This window comes from Dreissena polymorpha, chromosome 9 (genome assembly GCF_020536995.1).
Source record: "Dreissena polymorpha isolate Duluth1 chromosome 9, UMN_Dpol_1.0, whole genome shotgun sequence".
In the NCBI taxonomy this organism is placed as follows: Eukaryota; Metazoa; Mollusca; class Bivalvia; order Myida; family Dreissenidae; genus Dreissena; species Dreissena polymorpha.
This window is the reverse complement of record NC_068363.1, coordinates 57,971,649-57,992,077: the sequence shown is the minus strand read 5'-3', so window position 1 is coordinate 57,992,077 and position 20,429 is coordinate 57,971,649. Positions and strand designations below refer to the sequence as shown.

The following is a 20,429-nucleotide window of genomic DNA, read 5'->3' as shown; positions in this document are numbered from 1 at the left end:
CTATTTGAATTAGAGTCCGGACAAAGTGGCGCCGTTGAAAATGCACTAATTGACCCTATGACCTAGTTTTTGACCCGGCATGACCCATATTCGAACTTGGCCTATATATCAACTAGATGCAACTGCTGACCAAGTTTGGTGAAGATCGGATGAATACAATTTGAAATAGAGTCCGGACAAAGTGGCCCCTTTGAAAATGCACTTATTGACCCTATGACCTAGTTTTTGACCCGGCATGACCCATATTCGAACTTGGCCTAGATATCAACTAGATGCAACTGCTGACCAAGTTTGGTGAAGATCGGATGAATACAATTTGAATTAGAGTCCGGACAAAGTGATGCCTTCCGCCCGCCGCCCGCCCGCCCGCCAAGGGGTTTCACATAATACGTCCCGTATTTTATACGGGCGTATAAAAAGGGTTCAAACTTTTGACCTTGATAGAAAACATGACCTTGAGCAGGCTTGACTCATGACATCTAATTGTCTTAATGACCAAGTTTCATGACAACTCTGTAAGGATATCGGAGATATGTAGCGGACACTAAATTGGAGGCTTTGCATGTAAGTCCCGTTTCATTAACATTTCTTCAAAGGAAATAGACATATATTGAAGCTCAAACATTTTACCTTAAAGTACGACCCTGACCTTGAGCAAGCATAATGTACTCATCTGTTCTGCAATTTATCTCAATGCTCTTAATATGTGAGGCAAATCACATCAAGGGTACTGAATGTACTCATCTGTTCTGCAATTTATCTCAATGCTATTAATATGTGAGGCAATTCTCATCAAGGGTACTGGTATGTGAGGCAATTCTCATCAAGGGTACTGCTTTGCAGCGTGAGATTAATCAGCATCTGAGCCTTGATTTGGAAAAAAAGGCTTACTGAATGTGCGTTAAGGGCTGTCCCAGATTAGCCTTTGCCTCTCCACAGGCTAATCAAAGATGATACTTACCACATTTATAGTAAATTTTCTTTTAGAGAATTCTAGCAAAAATCCAGTTTATGCGGAAAGTGTTGTCCCTGATTAGACTTTGCAGACTGCACAGGCTAATCTGGAACGACGATTAAACACATGCATTAAGCCAGGTTTTCTCAGAGCCTGGTTCATATTTTCAGAAATGTAATTTGTTTCCAACAAACCCCTCAGTACCTGACAGTCGAGAACTTGAGGCTGTATTTGCCTCCACTCTGTATGATTGCGGGGTAACACATGTCCAGCTGTGACACGTCTATACCGGCCGGCAGGAACTTCTTGTTTTTCAAGGCCTGCTCAACACCGTCTGCAAGCTTGGAATGCTTCACTTTCTGAAAACATTTCAGGGCTTTAATCAATTTTTGTAAATATTGGTAGTTTGAGCTTCTTTACGAAATATTTTTATGTTTGTCTAATAAAACTTGAAAACTATTGAATCATATTTTTAACCCCATACCAGAGAGATTATTTTTTGAAATGTTGAAGTCAACTAGTAATAAGGGCTAAGGCCAAATAAAAAAATTGTCTTGGTACCAGTCGACTGATTTCAGGGTGAAAAAGGGTCAGTTAATGCACCCATGATTGTTTAAACACTGACCAAATGATTAACATTGCACATGTGGTATTTAGTCGTTGTATATTATTCAATATTCCTAGCTCTTTATGCACTTCTTCAGGGCTAGCGCTGGCCCAAAATTTCTTTGAGCCAACCATTTTTTGTTTGTCTGTCTGTGATAGTGTGACCTTCATATTCAAAAGTGAACAAGCCATCTTTATCAGTCTCTGGTGTTTGGGGTGTGACCTTCAGAATTTTTTTCATCATGAGACCTGACCTAGTCTCCGACAGGTGCTCAAGAGTCTGAATAGTGGCTGTCAAAAGGAGGGTAACCTCAGAATAGCACAAGTCTTTCTTCTGGTACATTTTTTATAAAATGGCAATGGGTTTGAGCGCATCGCACAGGAAGTGAGCAGTGTACATACATTTGAATGTTGCTATTGGTTTGTACAGGCTAAGGGCATCACATTACATTGATTTTGATTCATTATCAAAGCGAAGCCAATTGTTGTCAAGTTTCCATGACTCTTGGAATGCTCTAGTGTTTTGTGTTTTAATTTATTTTTTTATGACTCTTTTTCGTCCAACGACGCTTTAAGGTTAAAGACGCCATGTTAGCGACTGTAGAGACAAAGTGGTTACTTCCATTTTTATAGTAGACTAGATGAATGACTCTTCCTATGTGTTAAAAATACGAAACTTTAATTACAATTAAACCGCGCGTGTTTTTCACATTTTCATTTGATTAAAATACGCTGCTGTCAGTTAGCATAGTGTGCGAGTAAAACAAACAAATTAATTAATTATCATCTTTTCATTTGATCGGAAATTGACAGAAAGTTGTAACATTATCGACATAGAACTAATTATTTAATTATCACTTTTAAATTCAGATCAATAGACAGCTTGGAAATAATTAAATTATTGTCACGCTTCTTTTCATTTTTAATCTTTAATAATACGACATTTGCGACCGGTCGCTATTTTGTTTGCAGACGACAATATTAACTGTGTATTCAAAGTGCACAGTGTCTGCGCATGAATTACCGAATATTACTCCATAGCTCCACCCATTTTTACATTTCATTCAACAACGTTATTTCATGTGTAAGCGAGCTCAATGTTGATTGGCCAGCTAGCATGCGCACTTCAATAACAATAAGGTCAAGCGATGTCTCGTATACAGGTGCAGACCGGTTTTTGTTCACTGTTCAAATTGCGAACTATTTCATTGAAACAAAGAGAAAAATATAGAAAACCAATCCAGGTTTAAATGGTGGCTGTTTTCAATGAAATTTTACGAGATTTTAGCATTTTCGCCATCAGATTTTTTTCCATGGACCAAAAAATCGTTAGGGTTGGGTGCAAAAAATAGGGTCGGTCGGGTTCTCTGAACCAAGACTATTTTTTTTTTTGGCCTAAGCTAAGAAAATGTCAGAGTGGACACTTACAAGTGTTGAACATTGCCAGCATTGAGCATTTTTGCTTAATTTGTACAAGTGTTTAACATTGTCAGAGTTTATCATTATATTTAACTTGCATGTATTTTATAGAACAAAAAACTTATCATTTATTCAAACATAAAGTTTCCAACATATACCTTATCTGCATCTATGACCTCCATGATTTGTTCCTTGAGGTATTTAGAGAATACATCACACGTGGCAGAACACGCCTTCTGGATCAGCCTCAATTCTGATTCCTCTTTGGGGGCCATGATAACAGCCAGGGAGGAGCTCACGTCAACCTGCACAAGGGATATGATATGAGCTCTGTAAAAACGGGGCTTAATTCATGTGTGTAGTGTCGTCCAAGATTAGCCTGTGCAGTCCGCACCGGCTAATTAGGGACAACACTTTCCATTGTAAAATGGATTTTTGCTAAAAAGAGACATTCTTTGAACGAAAATAATAAAGAAGCTTAAAGTGTCGGCAATATATGTCCCCTACCGGCTCCACCATTGTCAGAAATTCCACCATTGCCAGATTATTATTTTATATTTGTTTCCATAGCAACCAGAATTTTTGACGTAGGAACAAAATGAAATGACGTGCATAATGTCCATATTGCCATCTATCCATGTTTAAAGTTTCATGAAAAAATATGAAGAACTTTTTAAAGTTATCGCAGGATCCAGAAAACTACCATTTTCAGCAGTATTTCTAGTCAATTTGTTGACATAGCAACCAGAATTTTTGACGTAGGAACAAAATGAAATGACGTGCATAATGTCCATATTACCCTCTATCCATGTTTCAAGTTTCATAAAAAAATATGAAGAACGTTTAAAGTTATTGCAGGATCCAGAAAAGTGTGACAGACAGACACAGAGCGAAAACCATCATAAGTCCCCTCCGGTGAAACCGGTAGGGGAAAATTACCTGCAATGTGTAAACTGGGATAGCAACATAAGATCTTAATTTGGTCAATGCTGCTTGTGCAAGCAATTTTATCACTAACAAATACTGTCCAGACCAGTTGAATACATGCAGCTCTACAACATTGACCTGGCACTGTAAACTCCATAACTTGATAAGCATTATTTTTCGCTTGAATTGTTCCTTCATTTTCATAAGATTTTATTCGTGAACATGTTGCAAGAGTGTAATAAGGCAATAAAAGTATCCTTAGTGAGGTTCACATTTTGTGTACCATTTTAGGCAAAGTCCCTTCCGATTGGGAAAAATTGTGTTGGTTTGACTAAACTTGGGAAATCAGTATTGTTTATTGCTTACAAGTATTGTAAAATTGAGAATAAACGTGTTTACATTATTAAATTTACTAGGGTTAAACCAATAGAGCATAGCTAAATGTTGATTTATGTAAAAATAATTTCTTTGTTAGTTTTTTTAAAACCTTCAGTTGGGAATTTTCAGGTCTCATTTGTGAAAGCTATAATTATGTTTTTCATTAAGAATGGGGCAATAACGGCCCAGCATTTGAAGAAAAAATACTGGTATACTTAAATAGATTTTACTTATTTAACGTATGGAAACTAAAAACATGTTTATGTTTTAACCTTTTTATTTAAGCTTGATTGCATCAACAGCCTATGGCTTATTGAAACTCTCTTGACTCTGGGTAGAACCAGTAATTGATGTCTTTAAGGAAGATCTAAAGATGACCACGCAGTGGTGATTGAACTATTGACCTCCCAGTTGTTAGGCGGACATTATATCCTCTATGCCATGGCTATCTTATACACTAATATATTCATCATACAAGTGTATTTTTATATATTCATGAATAAAGGTCAATGCAGAGTGAATATGACCCACGTCATGCAAAAATATCACATGACCAGGGTTTGCGCTGCCATTTGCTTAATTAGCTATTGGCTACAAATTAGCAAATTTGGCTCAAGAATTTTATTTGGCTACAGCTATTTCTTCATAAAACCTCATTAAACCACCATAATAACAAGGGCTGTTTGTAAAACATGCATGCCCCCCTATATGGGCTATAAGTTGTAGTAGCAGCCATTGTGTGAATAAGTTTTTTGTGGTGGTGGTGGTGGTGGCGGTGGAGGAGGAGGAGGAGGAGGAGGAGGAGGAGAAGGAGGAGGAGGAGTAGAAGTAGTAGAAGTAGAAGTAGTAGTAGTAGTAGTAGTAGTAGTACTAGTAGTAGTAGTAGTAGTAGTAGTAGAAGTAGAAGTAAAAGTAGCAGTAGCAGCAGCATTACAATACCAATACTTAAGAATGATCAAATGGGAAAAGGTAACCTAGCACTGGCAGTAAATATGGGGCTCATTTACAGGTCAGATTTGGAATCTCTGCTTTAAAATGAGATTTTAAATGAATTAAAGGGAGGCAAATGCTGTAATAAAAAGGACATGCATAAACGGTAGTTGTTTCCCTTGTTTGAACTATGCTAAATCCTTAAAATGCCTATTTCCAGTAACTGTGACCTCCTGTGACCTTGACCTTTGACCTCAAAATCAATAGGAGTCATCTGCGAGTCATGATCAATGTACCTATGAAGTTTCATGATCCTAGCCCCAAGCGTTCTTGAGTTATCATCTGGAAACCACCTGGTGGACGGACCGACCGACCGACTTGAGCAAAGCAATATACCCCCAGTAGTAGTAGTAGTAGTAGTAGTAGTAGTAGTAGTAGTAGTAGAAGTAGTAGTAGTAGTAGTAGTAGTAGTAGTAGTAGTAGTAGTAGTAGTAGAAGTAGAAGTAGCAGTAGCAGCAGCATTACAATACCAATACTTAAGAATGATCAAATGGGAAAAGGTAACCTAGCACTGGCAGTAAATATTGGGCTCATTTACAGGTCAGATTTGGAATCTCTGCTGTAAAATGAGATTTTAAATGAATTAAAGGGAGGCAAATGCTGTAATAAAAAGGACATGCATAAACGGTAGTTGTTTCCCTTGTTTGAACCATGCTAAATCCTTAAAATGCCTATTTCCAGTAACTGTGACCTTCTCCTGTGACCTTGACCTTTGACCTAGTGACCTCAAAATCAATAGGGGTCATCTGCGAGTCATGATCAATGTACCTATGAAGTTTCATGATCCTAGCCCCAAGCGTTCTTGAGTTATCATCCGGAAACCACCTGGTGGACGGACCCACCGACCGACCGACCTACCGACCGACATGAGCAAAGCAATATACCCCCTCTTCTTCGAAGGGGGGCATAAAAATAATTACTTTGTTTTGACGAAAATTTGGCTCAAGAAAATGTTCAGCCGGAGTGAGCATTTGTTGAGCTTAGCTATAAACAGCATCTGTCAGATACTTTTGAGATATCAGATTCCACCATAACTTATGAATACCTTCTCAAAGTTTCCTCCCTTGAGAGCACTCCGCCATGCGTCCATGAACTCTCCCGGGAACTTGTCCTTCTGGAACTCCCCCAGCATCTTCCCCTGAACACAACACATATAGAATCCGGAACTAGTATAACAACAAGTTGTTCAACCAAGTACGGTATGCCCAAATAAATATGCATAAATTGTTATATTTTTTCTACAAACCCTGAAAATGTTACAAGCAAAGTGTACCTTTTACTGAAAGAAGTGTTTTCTCTCAGCAAACTTATTTTCACTATAAATGGTGCAGGAGTTTTGAGATCTGATTTAAAATTCCCAAAAGCGAAAAAGCTCAATAATTATTGAGATCTTTAAAAATTGTCTTCAATTTCACTTGCAAATTCAAGCATACAAGGCATGATGTTTATTAAAAATAAAAATACAGCCAATAAGACACTTCTGACATTAATTATTCACAACTTAATTGTTAACTTGTTTTAAGTTTACAATAATGGTTATAATTGAAAAATTCGTCCAGTGCTTATTGGGAAGGTAAGGTAGTATTTCCCATTTAACAAAACCTAATGTCCTGTAAAAATCAACCCAGTTGCACATTTAATGATAAATCAGTGTTTTTTCATTCAAAATCGGGTCCGGTAACCATTCCCAATGGAAAAAAGTTTACATTTTTCCCAAATGGGAGCTACAAATTCCCAATGGAAGGTTTCAAACAAAAAATAATAATTTTATTTGTTTTTATTTTTTAGATTTAAATATTTTGTTTATCTTCCATCCATGTAAGAACAACCTAAGTAAATATAATACTGGACAAACTTGTTTCCTCAATTTTGAAGCATTTGTTAGCAAAACAACACTAATTTCCCAATTTTAGTCAAAACACCGTGAATTTTCCCAATCCAAAGGAACCTGGCCCCATTCCAAAAATGGTGAAAGAAAACACTGTAAATATGTTTTTTCAAACCATATATACTTACCTTTTTGCTCTTTTTTATTGCTTCCAGGATTTTTGTGAAGTTGGCTTTGTCCTTATCAGCCTGAAAACAACAACAACATATATATTTACAATTACAACATTCATCATGTACGCCGTTATAACCCACATAATCAGCATTTTTATTAAAGAATACAACTAAACCTTATGTTCTGCTGGACAAAGAACATATGATTGGAGCAGAATTTGTAGAGAAAGAATCTGAACAGAAACTTGTTCTTCAAAGCTTGAGTTGACATATCATGGGTACATATTCTTGTTCGTAACAAGCACATTGATTCAATGAATGACATCCCCAGCTAAATAAATTTCACTATGGGTGAAACATTCAGATTCTACCTTCAGTGCTTTTTTAAAATACCTAAGCTGTAGCACAAACAGACTACATCCTCTTAGACAATTTTTATACATTCATAGTTTTTTCGCTAAATAAATTTCTACTCTAGAAATGTCATAACACTATCGTTATATCATGTGCAAATTTTCCCAAACAGTTTTCATGCCCTTTTTGTCCCGAAGAAAATAGGAAAGACCCCTCATGCAGCCATTTAAAAATAGTAAAAAAATAACATTAACTCATATTTTGGTCCTAAACAAACGGCTGTCCCACCTTATCCCTGACAAGGAGTCTTATGCTAGGAAGGCCTCCCTCGTTCTCCTTGCCGCCATCTACTTGCTTGAGGAAGTCTATCTTCTTCTTACTGGCCAGCATGTACAGGTACTTCTCACACAAAACCATCAGTGTGTCTGCCAGCTCATAGCCAAACAACCACGACTGAAAGAAATAAACCAAACAACCAGGTCAGAAATAAACAAGACTATTGTCAAGCAATATAAGTCCCCTACCAGTGAAACTCCACCATTGTCAGCAATATTTCTGGTCTATTTATTGCCGTAGAAACGAGAATTCTTGACATAGGAACAAAATGAAATGACACGCATAATCTGCATATTGCCATCTTTCCATGTTTTAAGTTTCATGAAAAAATATGAAGAACTTGTAAAGTCATCGCAGTATCCATCCTTTTCAGCAATATTTTTATTCTATTTGTTGCCATAGCAACCAAAATTCTTGACGTAGGAACAAAATGAAATGATGTGCATAATCTCCATATTGCTCCGCTGCGAAAGCTTGTCAGAAATTTTTAGGTCACACTGCCCTTGACCTTTGACCTAGTGACCCAAAATGGTGTGGCGTGTAGAACTCATCAAGGTTCATCTACATATGAAGTTTCAAAGTTGTAGGTGGAAGCACTTTGATTTTAGAGGCAATGTAAAGGTTTTAGCACGACGCCGGCGGACGGCGAGCAGGCTATGACAATACCTCGGGTTTTCTCCGAAAACAGCCTCGCTAAAAATGTGCTTATCGTTTAAAATCAGAAAATGAAAACCTAGTGTTTTATACAGGAAGGAAAAAGGGCGTGGTACATATATCTGTATAGTGACTTAATAACAAGCTTTGTTACACACAAACATTGTATGTATAGTTTTAAGATTTATTGTTGAATAATTAAACCAACAAAATCCAGAATGTATATTTTATTATGTGTTTTATATTTTCATGTAGTAACAAAAAACAAGATTAAACACCTTAGGATATATATCTATACTAACTATAGCTTTTCAAAGAAGTCTTAGAATACTGTTAAATGAGTTACCCTCTTAAACTATTACTTATATTTAAAACGTTACACACATTGCACAATTAAGTCCTTTATATGCATCTTAAATGGAGATTCACAAACACTAACACTTTGTTGAATAGTCAGAAAGTTCTGCGTAATGTCATTGTTTTCATGACCACGTGTTGTATTGTGTACATTTTATTTCGCAAAAAGTGTAACTAGGAACGGCGCCATACTGTCTTTTGTTCATTGTCAATTAATTCAATACACGTTAATTGGTCTCCGATATAAACTTGTTTTGCTTACAAAGCAATTTGCATCAATTTCTAATTTACGTTTCGTCGAAAGTGGAATGCCAAAATCGGAAAGCGTACTTTGCGACATTCTAAACACGAATGATAAGTGGTACAAGTTCAATATTTTTGTAAAATTCATATCTATGTTTGCCAATTAACATATTTTGACAAGTTACAAACAGGTCATAATGTTCTTAATCGAACCAATGGTGCAGGCCTACTACTGTTACAACAATTAACAACTTTTGGCCAAACAGGGTCCAAGACGGGGTATCAACTTCTTTGCCGACATTCACACGTTATTGTAATCAAAACATCCTGACAATAAACAAGCACGTGCTCCAATTTAGCGCGGTCTGCCTAACCGTGAGCAGCAAACGTGTTAAGATTGTCGTCTGCTACAATTCATCAACACACATCTACTGTGAGCCTGCGCCAATTGTATTGGATAGGAGGCGGAGCGTTATTTTAATTGACAGCTTTAATATGAGCTTGCGCCAATTGTATTGGATAGGAGGCGGAGCGTTATTTTAATCGACAGCTTTAATATGTCACGGGTTGCTATTTTCGGCGTATGGCCAATTTTCAGGAAGTACAGTGGACGTCATGGGGTTTTGTAATCGGCGTATGGAAACAATTATCAGGCGTAATATACAGCCGTACGCCGCTTAGTGCAAGCCCTGTTTTAAATTAATTTTTATTAACTTAAAACTGTTATGCATTAAATAGAAATCAAATCAATATTTTACAGATACAACTGGTGTTTTTTTTTAAATTTAATTACGCGTAAAAATAAATGTTTTGATATAACTGAATTATGCATGAAATGCACAATTTTCACGTGAATAACATCGAGGTTTTCATCAAGTCTCCTATGTTACTGTGCACGATTGTATCCGGACTGATAGGTGTTACAAAGCCACTGAAATTATCGATTGATATTGACACATGGTTATTCACGCATGACGTATTCACAACCGCGCGAATCTTCGCTGATAAAAGTCGGCTAAGAAGCTTGGTTAAGAGGCAATTAAGATGTTATCAATGAGGTCGCGCACGGCGGAAAACAGGGCGGTGGCCTTTGAAAAGGGCAGCGTGGCGCTGATTTGCTTTGAAAGGGGCAGCGAGGCGCTCCAAAAAAGCGGCGCACGCTAAAACGGCCTGGATAAAACACTAAAACCAGATACCTAGCAAAAACGTTATAAATAAAATTTCTGGAATGCTGAGGGAGATATAACAATATTCATTCTTACATGATCACACACTCAAACAAATTTTCCCCTACTCTCAACCCCTTAAACTGATTAACATTGATCTACAAATCAACCCTGGACAGCTCAAATCCAGATTTCTGGAATAATCCGGACAATTGAAACCCCTGCGATATATATGAGTAAGTTGCTTGATTGAGGGCTTCCGCTTTTTGCTAGATTCTCTAATAGCGGAAAATTTGCAAATGTGGCGATTAAAATAATTTTTAGGCGAAAAAGAACATTTTTTCCAGTTCCATGACATTCTAGATAATAAACTCGTTTAGCTGTAGACTATGGGCCAATACTTCATAGTGCTATTGAACTGAAAAATTGATACGCAGTGTGCATCACCACCGGTCAGAACTGGTAATAAAGACAAAGACAATTGCTGGCTTGAATTAACACAAAAAAAACCTAACGGTACAACTTTTCGGCTTAGGAAAACAATCATCACTAAGTAATAATGGAGCAACTGAGTTGTCGCTAAAGAACATAATACTTAACTTCCAAAATGTATTTAAACAAATGTTTGAAGATTGATGTTTCGGTCCTATGAATTTAAGTCAGGTCCTGCAAGATATCCAAGGCCACAGGATGGGACTTGTGGACTAAAAATACATTTGGAAATGTTTGTGCACATGAAATTACTTTGTGTATAGAATTTTGTTTGTTTGGTAACTTGTTTATGCTTTTTTGGTGTGGCAGGAGCTTTGGTATTAATATTTGCTAACCTTGAAAAAGCCCCCAGACAGATGGTCAAGTATTTGAAACTTATATACTTTTCAGATCTCCATCTTCATTTTCCAATTTGTTTGGCAAAGTGGAAAGTTCAAGACCTGCCCTATGAAGTGGTACCTGTATGGATGTAGTTTTGGAGTAGACAACCTCCTCATCTTGGCCATTTGCCACGATTATCACGTCAGCTTTCGCCAAGGCATCATCATCAGATGGTTTCTGAAAAGTTGAAAGTAAATGAAATAAAAACAAACACAACAGTATGTACAAAAAATGAGAATAAGACATATAATTTTATATGAGATTGTTACAAGACACATTGACATACAGTCTAATTGAAAAAGCATGTATATGAAAATGAGTAATTGAAAATGATGGTATGTTCCTTCATATAACCAAACAAACAATATCAGTATCAAGAGACTTTGAGTCACTTTGAGATGGTTTCTGAAAAGTTGAAAATAAATGGAAACAAGACTATTGCCAAGCACTAAAAGTCCCCTACCGGCTCCACCATTGTCAGAAATTCCACCATTGTCAGAATATTTCTTTCTTTGTTGCCATAGCAACCAGATTTTTTGACGTAGGAACAAAATGAAATGACCTGCATAATGTTCATATTGCCATCTATCCATGTTCCAAGTTTCATGAAAAAATATTAAGAATTTTTAAAGTTATCGCAGGATCCAGAAAAGTGTGACAGACTGACTGACTGACACACAGAGCGCAAACCATAAGTCTCCTCCGGTTTCAAAAAATAGTTGAGCTAAAAAATGAAAGCTTGTAAGATTTTTTTAGAGGTCACAGTGACCTTGAACTTTGACCTTGTGACCCAAAAATGTGTGCGGCCAGTAGAACTCATCAAGGTGCAGCTACATATTTAGTTTCAAAGTTGTAGGTGGAAGCACTTTGATTTTAGAGTCAATGTTATGGTTTTGGCAAGGCCGAGCAGAAAGACACGAAGAGCTGGCTATGACAATATCTCGGGTTTTCTCCGAAAACAGTCGAGCTAAAAACTATATGCTGCCCTTGGGGGCATAAAAATGAGAATACGACATCACATTTTATCTGAGATTGTTACAAGACACATTAACATTACAGTCCAAGTGAAAAAGCATATATATGAAAATTAGTTATTGAAAATGATGGTTTACATACAAAACAATATTATTATCAATTGACTTTGCGTCATGAATGTCAAACAGTTTACAGGTTACTTTAAAGCTAGTCTTTCATAGGATGTCACTCACATCTGGAATAGAGGGAAATTTGGCGATCTGATAACAATCATTGAACCTTAGGCTTGTTTGCATGCAATCTGATGACCTAATATGCTCCAGTAATGTACCAGACGAGATTTGTTGCTATCAAGATCAGTACGGACTACAATTATAATGTCAGTTATGAAATTCGCAATTTTGAAAAAAAAGCCACTTCTAAACATTTGTAGCAAGTTGGGACTATGGCGATTGCCAGCGAAACCCCTGAAACTTTAATTATGAAATTTATTTATTCCGATTACGAAGTCGATACATGTGAACTGTGAAACGTCCAGAAAGTAATATCCGAATACTGTGCAACTAGAATCATTGGAAGTAGTAACTGTATAATCTTTCTCATCAGTGTTAAAAGCAACCTAAACATCTTAAAGAAAGAATGTACAAAGCGGACATTACTAACAAGAAAAATGGCAACATAATTTGAAACAAAATGTGACAATGAAAATAATGAAATCGTCAAAAACAAATTTGGCAACCAAATTGTTTACATAATTTCTTTGAATATGCTGACAATTTGAAACACAAGATTTCTGAGTTAAAGATGACTTACGTTCCATGTAGAATACAATGATTTTAGTCGACGAACAAAGGCATCTTTGTCGATGTGTATATTTGCCATTTTTAGTGATCTTCTTAGCTCATGCCACAAAATGGCGCGAGACTTTTTGGTACCGAAAGCGTTCGGAACGCGCCGGAAAGTCACGAGCAAGCGATATATTTGGGTTTTTCCAATTTAAATAAGTTTCTGATTGGTGGTTATTTGTGAAACTTAAAATGGCTGTTTGTGTTGCAGTGATTGCGAAGGAGGTATGAAATATGTATAATATGCTGTTATATGTATTGCATATTTTCATGTTACTGTTTTTAAAAGCTAAATACTAGTTGATAGAGCTTTAGCCGTGTACATTTTGCCTCATATTTTTACTTAAATTAGTTTTTCGTCAAATGTATGTATTGGAGTGATTTTCGAAAAAATTATTCGGATAAACTTTACACTATCAGAGTTTCTCTATTAGAAAAACAGTAAATCTCTGCGCATGTCAAGCTTGTCTGATACTTCTAAATAGTCTTTCAACATGCAATTCAATATTAATATTTTCTTGTCATATCAATAAAACAGACAATATTAATGAAATTAAAGTTTGACAGTTTGTATTTTTTGTCATTTACAGAAATACAACCCCACTTTTATGTGCTGGTTAAAAGAGGGATGTATAATGCAAACATCTATAACTAGCAGCATCAATGAAAACAATTTCCGCTCTTAAACACAAATAGCTTGGAACATTCATAAAACTTAGTGATATGCGTTTGTGGGCTCAATATAAATTTGGGCTGAAAATTGATTAACAGCCAGATGGCCTGAAGCACTTCTGGTAAATGGCACTTGAATGATATAAAATAGCCAAATTCATCTGGTCTTCTCAGTACCTGAAAAAGTTTAATATTATCTTCAAACTTTGTGAACATAATTTTGAGAATATTATCTCTACCAAGTTTGAGAAATTATCCAGTGGCGTAGTGGATATGGTGTCTGCCTGAGGTCACGGGGTCAATCCCTGCTGTGTTCTTTAGAACACCCCCATAGTCATCAAGTCCTGATTCTAATCCTAGAAATCAGACTCAAGAGGGTTTCAAATAAGTAGTAATAAACTAAATAGGTTTAAGGGGTGTTGCGGCAGTTTATTTAACCGAGGATATATTTATGGCAACACCGATGCTATTATCACAACCCAATAGTTTTGTTATCAGAATCATCACACATTTATGACCGAGTAGGTTCATAATAGGTACTCAGTTGTTCGATCCCAGGTGCGGTTAACTTTTTTTAATTCTTTTTTTTCTTTCTTTTATTTCACTATTGTTTTTTTCCTGGAGCTCTTTAGTCCTGTTGTTTACATTAATCAATTTAAAGCATTTAATCACAAACTCCAAAACATGCCGAAATCTGTCAACAAGTTCCTGTAATGGATGATTAAGGTCGAGTTTGATACTGTATGGTCTTATGTTTGTGATTAAATATTGTATTAGTGTTGTGTTTTAGTAAGCCGTTGTGATCCCAATTAAGATTGTAAACAATGAATACTGTTTATGTATAACAGTCTATGTACCGGTACTTGGGTTTCGCCTTATTGCTGTATTTTAGGAAATTTGACATAGACGGTAGGGATAGTTAAACAAAAAAATCTCTGTTAAAAGTGCGGTGACCCCCCTTTTTTATTTTTGTTTTATGATAACAATACGTAGATGAACACATTTGAGCAGTTTCGCAAAAAGTTATAAGATAGAACTTTTTTAACTTCCATTTTTGTGTTAAAATAGTAAAAAAATGACGTTATTTTGGGTGACATAAAAATTATAAAAATTAAAATTTCTTAAAACTTAACTTGTGTTCTCCATTTTTTGGTAGTTTGTGGTTTAATTAAATTGTATAATATATATATTAGCTTATATAATATCAATATGTTGCCAATTTCATAGGTTATTAATCATTTTTATGCAATAAGAGATTTTTCAGTTTTAATGAAAAAATGCATGTTATAAAATGGTGAATAAAATCAAAACAAGGCCGGTGACCCAATGTTTTTATTTCATTTTTCATATAGTATTTGTATGTAGTACTTGAATATTAATTTTTAGCAAAAGTTATTAGATGGAAAAAAATCAGCAAAACTGCAGCAACACCCCTTAAACTAAACCATGTTGTTTAACCACTTAACCAGCCAGAACACCTGAAGCATATCTGAATAACCATGACTGTCTTGGAATAATCCTCATTGTCCAAATGAAACGAATCTGGTCTGTAACTCAAATAGTTTTCATTACCAAACTCAATGTATCCCAGGCATTTAAATGAGTGTATTTTTGGACTAGTTTACATTCTTGTTATTATTTTATATTTTAGAATTATCCACTGTACATCAAAGCATCCACAGCTGACAATGAGTTGAAGTTTTACTACACTGTTCACTCTTCATTGGATGTCATTGAAGAAAAGATCAATTCTGCAGGCAAGAATGCCAATGATCAGCGAGAGCTCTACCTTGGCCTTCTATATCCCACAGAAGACTACAAAGTGTATCCTTATGATAAGTGGTCTGGGAAAACTGGTCTTAATGCAGTCTGCACAGGCTTATCAGGGAAGACAACTCCTGCCTAAACTGTATTTTTGGTTGGAAAAGACTTTCTTAGAACAAAATTACGTAAAAGTGAAAACTTTCTTCTCCTATTAGCCTGTGTGGACTGCATTGGCTTGTTGGCTAATTGAATAATTCTAATTTATGAGAACATGGCTTTTATTGAACTTCTGTTATTCAGTCTGTTTGTGTTGTCTACTATTGTATATTTTTAATATTTTCCCTCAGGGAAGGGAACACTAAAGACTAAGCCTATGATGGAGCCTAATCCAGAGGCCTCATTGAGCGGATTCTCATGAGCTTTTTATACCGTAGATGTTCTAATTCTCCATTGTAGACCAAATATTTACATGACCGATTACAATCATATTATCTGCTGATAGTCTAGTTGCAATAATTGGAAGTCATGTGGATAACATTTGTCAACATTTTTCTAGTAATTTATCACACACATACACAGCTGTTAAAATTGAATTTTAGAGAAAAACAGTTTGTGTGTACACTTCTTTATGGTAAGCATCATTAACTGAATTGAATCAGTTTCATAAAAATTATACAGTATCTGTTATGTGATTCCTTAAATGGTTTTCAGATATGGCTATGTTACTAATACAAAAATAAAATTTGTTATAGTAGTGGAATCATCAAATACAACATTAAGAGATACAGAAATACGAAGTGTAAGTACTGTTATTCACATGCCACATTAATTGTGTGTGTTCATGGGTATGAATTTAGTAGTTTATGAGGTCCTTCTGTATCTGAGGCTGCATTATTGCAGGTCACATGGTGCCCCAGCTTTCCTCCCTAAGTTACTTATTTGAGACACACATAAAATTCAAATAATTTTTATAATGGCTTCTGCCCCTTCAGTTTTGGGCATACCTTTTTGCTGAGATATACCGGTATTCAATTTTGGTGTGGACTTGTGCTGTTGGAGGAGGTGGTAGGGGGCTGAGATATGTTGAAGGGTGACTAGAACTGGAAACCCAACATTTGGTGTATATGACAATAAACCAATATTAATATTTGATCTTACCCTATAAATGATGAACATGTCACTATTGAACGATTCTTTAGGGTGATTAAAGTTAACCTTTGACAACTTGTCCAGTCCATGTGGGAGATGTTAGTGATGTGGGATTTGTCTTGGACAACATTAACTTTGTTATATTTATGCAGCTTGATCTTTTTCTGTTCTCCCATCATTTATGGTTCCAATTAAAGCTAATAAGTCTATTATCTGTGTCGAGTTATGTATTGACTTAGTTTATTTCATCCTGTGATCCAGATGTTTCTCTGTTGTGTTCACAGATGTTCAGGAAGCTTCACCAAGGCTATGTGGATATGCTGTGTAATCCATTCTACATTCCAGGAGAGTCGGTTTCATCAAAGTATGTGTTCTGACAATAGATTGAAATGATGGTGCACTTTCCTGGTTATATGCAATAATTTGGTCTTGTTCTTGCATAAAAACTTGGGTTAATGCATTTGTGTGTAGTGTCGTCCCAAATTAACCTGTGCAGTCCATAAGGCTAATAAGGGACACCACTTTCCACTTAAAAAGGATTTTAGTTTAGATGAGACTTCATACACACAATAAATTCCACAAAAGTGAAAAGTGTCGTCCCTGATTAGCATTGCAGACTGCACAGGCAAATATAACACAACACTTAACGTACATGCGTTAAGCCCATTTTTCCTAGAAGGCGGCTCAATTATTCCATTTTTAAAGGAATCAAAATTACCACAAGCCATGAAGACCTGCATTCATTTGGTTTATTTGTATTGGTGCTTTCTCAGATTGTCTGTTTCATAAAGACACCTTGGTAGCATTTTCTTGGCTTCAAGTAAAACTATAAAAATCCTTCCTTGGTCATATTTCTAATTTCTTAGGCAGCATTTGCCACCTTTTTTTAATGCCTGACTTAATTTGAAATATAGGACACTAGACAAACAGTTCTGAAAGCATTAAAATTTATAATAAATTTGATTTGCTTCCCTGAATGATAGAAAATATAATGATTCTTTTTGAAGCTTTGAACTCAAATGTAACAAGGTTTCTTATTGAGTCATACTTGTTCACATAAGTTTGAAATCTGAAATCATTTGTGATAATGAGTAGGTCTGTAGATTTATGAAACAAAAAACATAATTGTGTTGCTTTGTTTCAGGTCTTTTAGCGAAACAGTGATATCAATGATGCAGCAGTGAATAATGGGATGACACAATATACGTTTGAGAAAGTGTGTAATTGTAGTCTTAAAAAGTGTTTGATACTTGTGTCTAAAGAATGAAGAATATTCCATATTTGGACAAATGTGACATTATCAGAACTGAATGCCATATGTTTACGTTTTTTATTTGTTTTAGTCTTCAAACTTTCAAATAATAATGTATTTATATGTATTACATTGTAAGGATAAAGTGCAATACATAAAATTAATTTATTAAGTGTTTTTTTACTTTTACTTTAACATAGGTTTGAAGTAAAATATTGTAATTGCTTGACAAATTATTCCTTAATTTCAAATGATACCCAAATAACCCAATGATTCTTTCGTTTTAATAATACCCAATGATTCCTTTATTTTCAATGATACAATTCAACAAACAAGGAACAAAATAAACTGTTTTATTAACATTTTATTTGCCCTTCAACTAAGGCAATAAGACAATATAAATCTAGTTTTATTTCAAGTGAAAATGACTATATGCAACCAGCATCATACCATTATGCCTCAAATGGCATTATTTGAACAAAACTTTGTAAAAAAAACTCTAGATAATACTAAGTTCTGAATATGGAAGCAATTGGCTTTGCGGTTTCAGACAGCTAGATTACCAATGGTTTTCTCTATAAATCAGTGGGCAATGTCAATTTTGACTACAGGGGCATTAATTGAACAAACTCTGTAGAGAACCTCTAGGATAACACACACCAAGTATGAAAGAAATGGGCTATTTCAGATAATTTTTAAGGTTTTCCCTATATAAGTCAGTATAATTGTAAACCAGGTGACAACCGGGACAGGGCCCGTTTTGACCCTAGGGGCAAAATTTGACCTCAGATGATGCCACATATAAAATATGAGGGCCTTTGGATTTTCAGTGTCAAACCAAGAATTTTTAACATATATCACATATAAGTCTTTCTAAAATTGGTGATTCCTGGGGCAGAGGCAGTTCTGGCTCCAGGGGCATAATATGAACAAGCCAAGTAGAGGATCTCCATGTGATACCATATGACAAGTATAATGGCTATAGACTACGCAGTTTCACACGATTTTAAAAGATTTTCCTTATTTAAGTCCAAAACAGCCCCCCCCCCCTCCCCATCATCTTCACTGTTGACTCCAGAGGGCATAGTTTTAAAAAATGTTGTAGAACACCTATAGATTATGCTACATACTGAATATGAAAGCATTGGGCTTTGCAGTTTCTGAGTGATTTTTTTAAGGTATACCTTCTTTAGTCTATGTGAAATTGGTGACCCCGAGGATGAGACAAGTTTTGACCATAGAAAAATAATTTGAACAAACTGTGTAAGGTAAAGAAAACAAACCTCATACTAACTATTAAACCTCTAGGCCATGCTGTTTCTGAGAGTGTTGAAGTTGCAATTGCCATTTCCCTTACCTAATAAGTAAATGGACCGGAACCATTAAAACTATTTAAATAGAAGACCATTCAACGATTATTCATGTGAAGTTTTGTCAAATGCTGCAAAACTCTTAAGTATTTCAAAGAAAAAGTTGACACACAAACCGATTGTAACTTTTTAAAAAGTATGCCCTTGAGCATCCAGACCTTAAACTGGCTCAACTCAATGCTTGCTAAGGATGGTCTAAACATGGTGAAAATATGTATCAAATTGAAATACATTCTCTTTCAATAAAAAGTTCCAAACATGTGACCTTTGAAATCTTTGTGTAACCTTGTCTTTGTGCAAAAGAGCTTGTTCTTGTGTGCGACATGATTTGCCACTATTGATCTCAAAATAATGGGCCAGACATAAATATGTCATCAACTGATTAACCCACCAACAATCTATTCTATGTCTCCCAACCACTTTGTGGGCAAAATACAGCTCAAGCTTGATCATCTTGTATAAAAGAATTTCAAAATAACTGCACAGATGAAAGTAATTAACAGTGCGTCATTTGGAACCAACCATTATTCAATGTAAACTTGTGTTTGTTGCAGATGGTGCGCCCAATAAAAGAATCATAGATGGAGGTAGATCAGGCCTATACAAGCATCAAAATGTAGCAGTATCAAAAGTTCAGAGTGCCTGGCCATTATTGATTTGTCAGTCCATTTTGATCAAGTCCAAGAGTAGGTCAATTTAAAGGTCAAATACTGTCAGATGATGTGGGTGTGTTTACATTGTTAGAAAACATCCATCTGAAAATCAAACCTTTGTAGCATGCGGTACATTGATGTTAGACAATAGCATCATTTAGGTTAAGCAAGAAATTTAGACCTTCTGGATTAGTCCAAAAGTAGGTCAATGTCAAAAATGAGTTCAGGAGATGTGGGTTTGTTGTAAAAGTTCAAAGACAACAATTCAAGTACCAGATCTATGTAGGAAGAATTAGATGTCATTTTGGGTTATTGTCAAATTGATGGACAGGAAAATGAATGGACTAGCCGATCTGTAGATACTGGGGGCATACTAACCAACCATTCAAATTTTGGAAATGCGTGAATGAGCTATAAACTTTAAAACCTTGAAATTTCTTAAGTATTTTTTACACAGAGTACAATCTATCCAACTGAGAAAGTACAATAA

General features: G+C 35.6%; 2 protein-coding genes across 3 annotated transcripts in view; one reads left to right on the top strand and one right to left on the bottom strand.

Moving 5' to 3' along the window:
* Positions 1–13,215, bottom strand: part of LOC127845783 (FACT complex subunit SPT16-like) — a 46,143-nt gene extending 32,928 nt beyond the window's left edge. For both annotated transcript variants that reach the window (XM_052376921.1, XM_052376922.1), the window contains exons 1-7: positions 13,048–13,215; positions 11,338–11,436; positions 7,919–8,083; positions 7,292–7,351; positions 6,321–6,413; positions 3,139–3,285; positions 1,160–1,314 (exon numbers count right to left, since the gene is read on the bottom strand). In XM_052376921.1, coding sequence (XP_052232881.1) covers positions 1,160–1,314; positions 3,139–3,285; positions 6,321–6,413; positions 7,292–7,351; positions 7,919–8,083; positions 11,338–11,436; positions 13,048–13,116 — 788 coding nt within the window. In that variant the 5' untranslated portion in view covers positions 13,117–13,215. The remainder of the gene's footprint in view (positions 1–1,159; positions 1,315–3,138; positions 3,286–6,320; positions 6,414–7,291; positions 7,352–7,918; positions 8,084–11,337; positions 11,437–13,047) is intronic.
* LOC127845806 (trafficking protein particle complex subunit 2-like protein) lies at positions 13,170–18,084 on the top strand. Its single transcript, XM_052376962.1, has 5 exons — positions 13,170–13,304; positions 15,403–15,575; positions 16,227–16,314; positions 16,949–17,028; positions 17,809–18,084. Exons 1-5 carry the CDS (start codon positions 13,272–13,274, stop codon positions 17,846–17,848), a joined length of 414 nt encoding a protein of 137 aa, XP_052232922.1. The 5' UTR covers positions 13,170–13,271; the 3' UTR covers positions 17,849–18,084.
* The last annotated feature ends 2,345 nt before the right edge of the window (positions 18,085–20,429 follow it).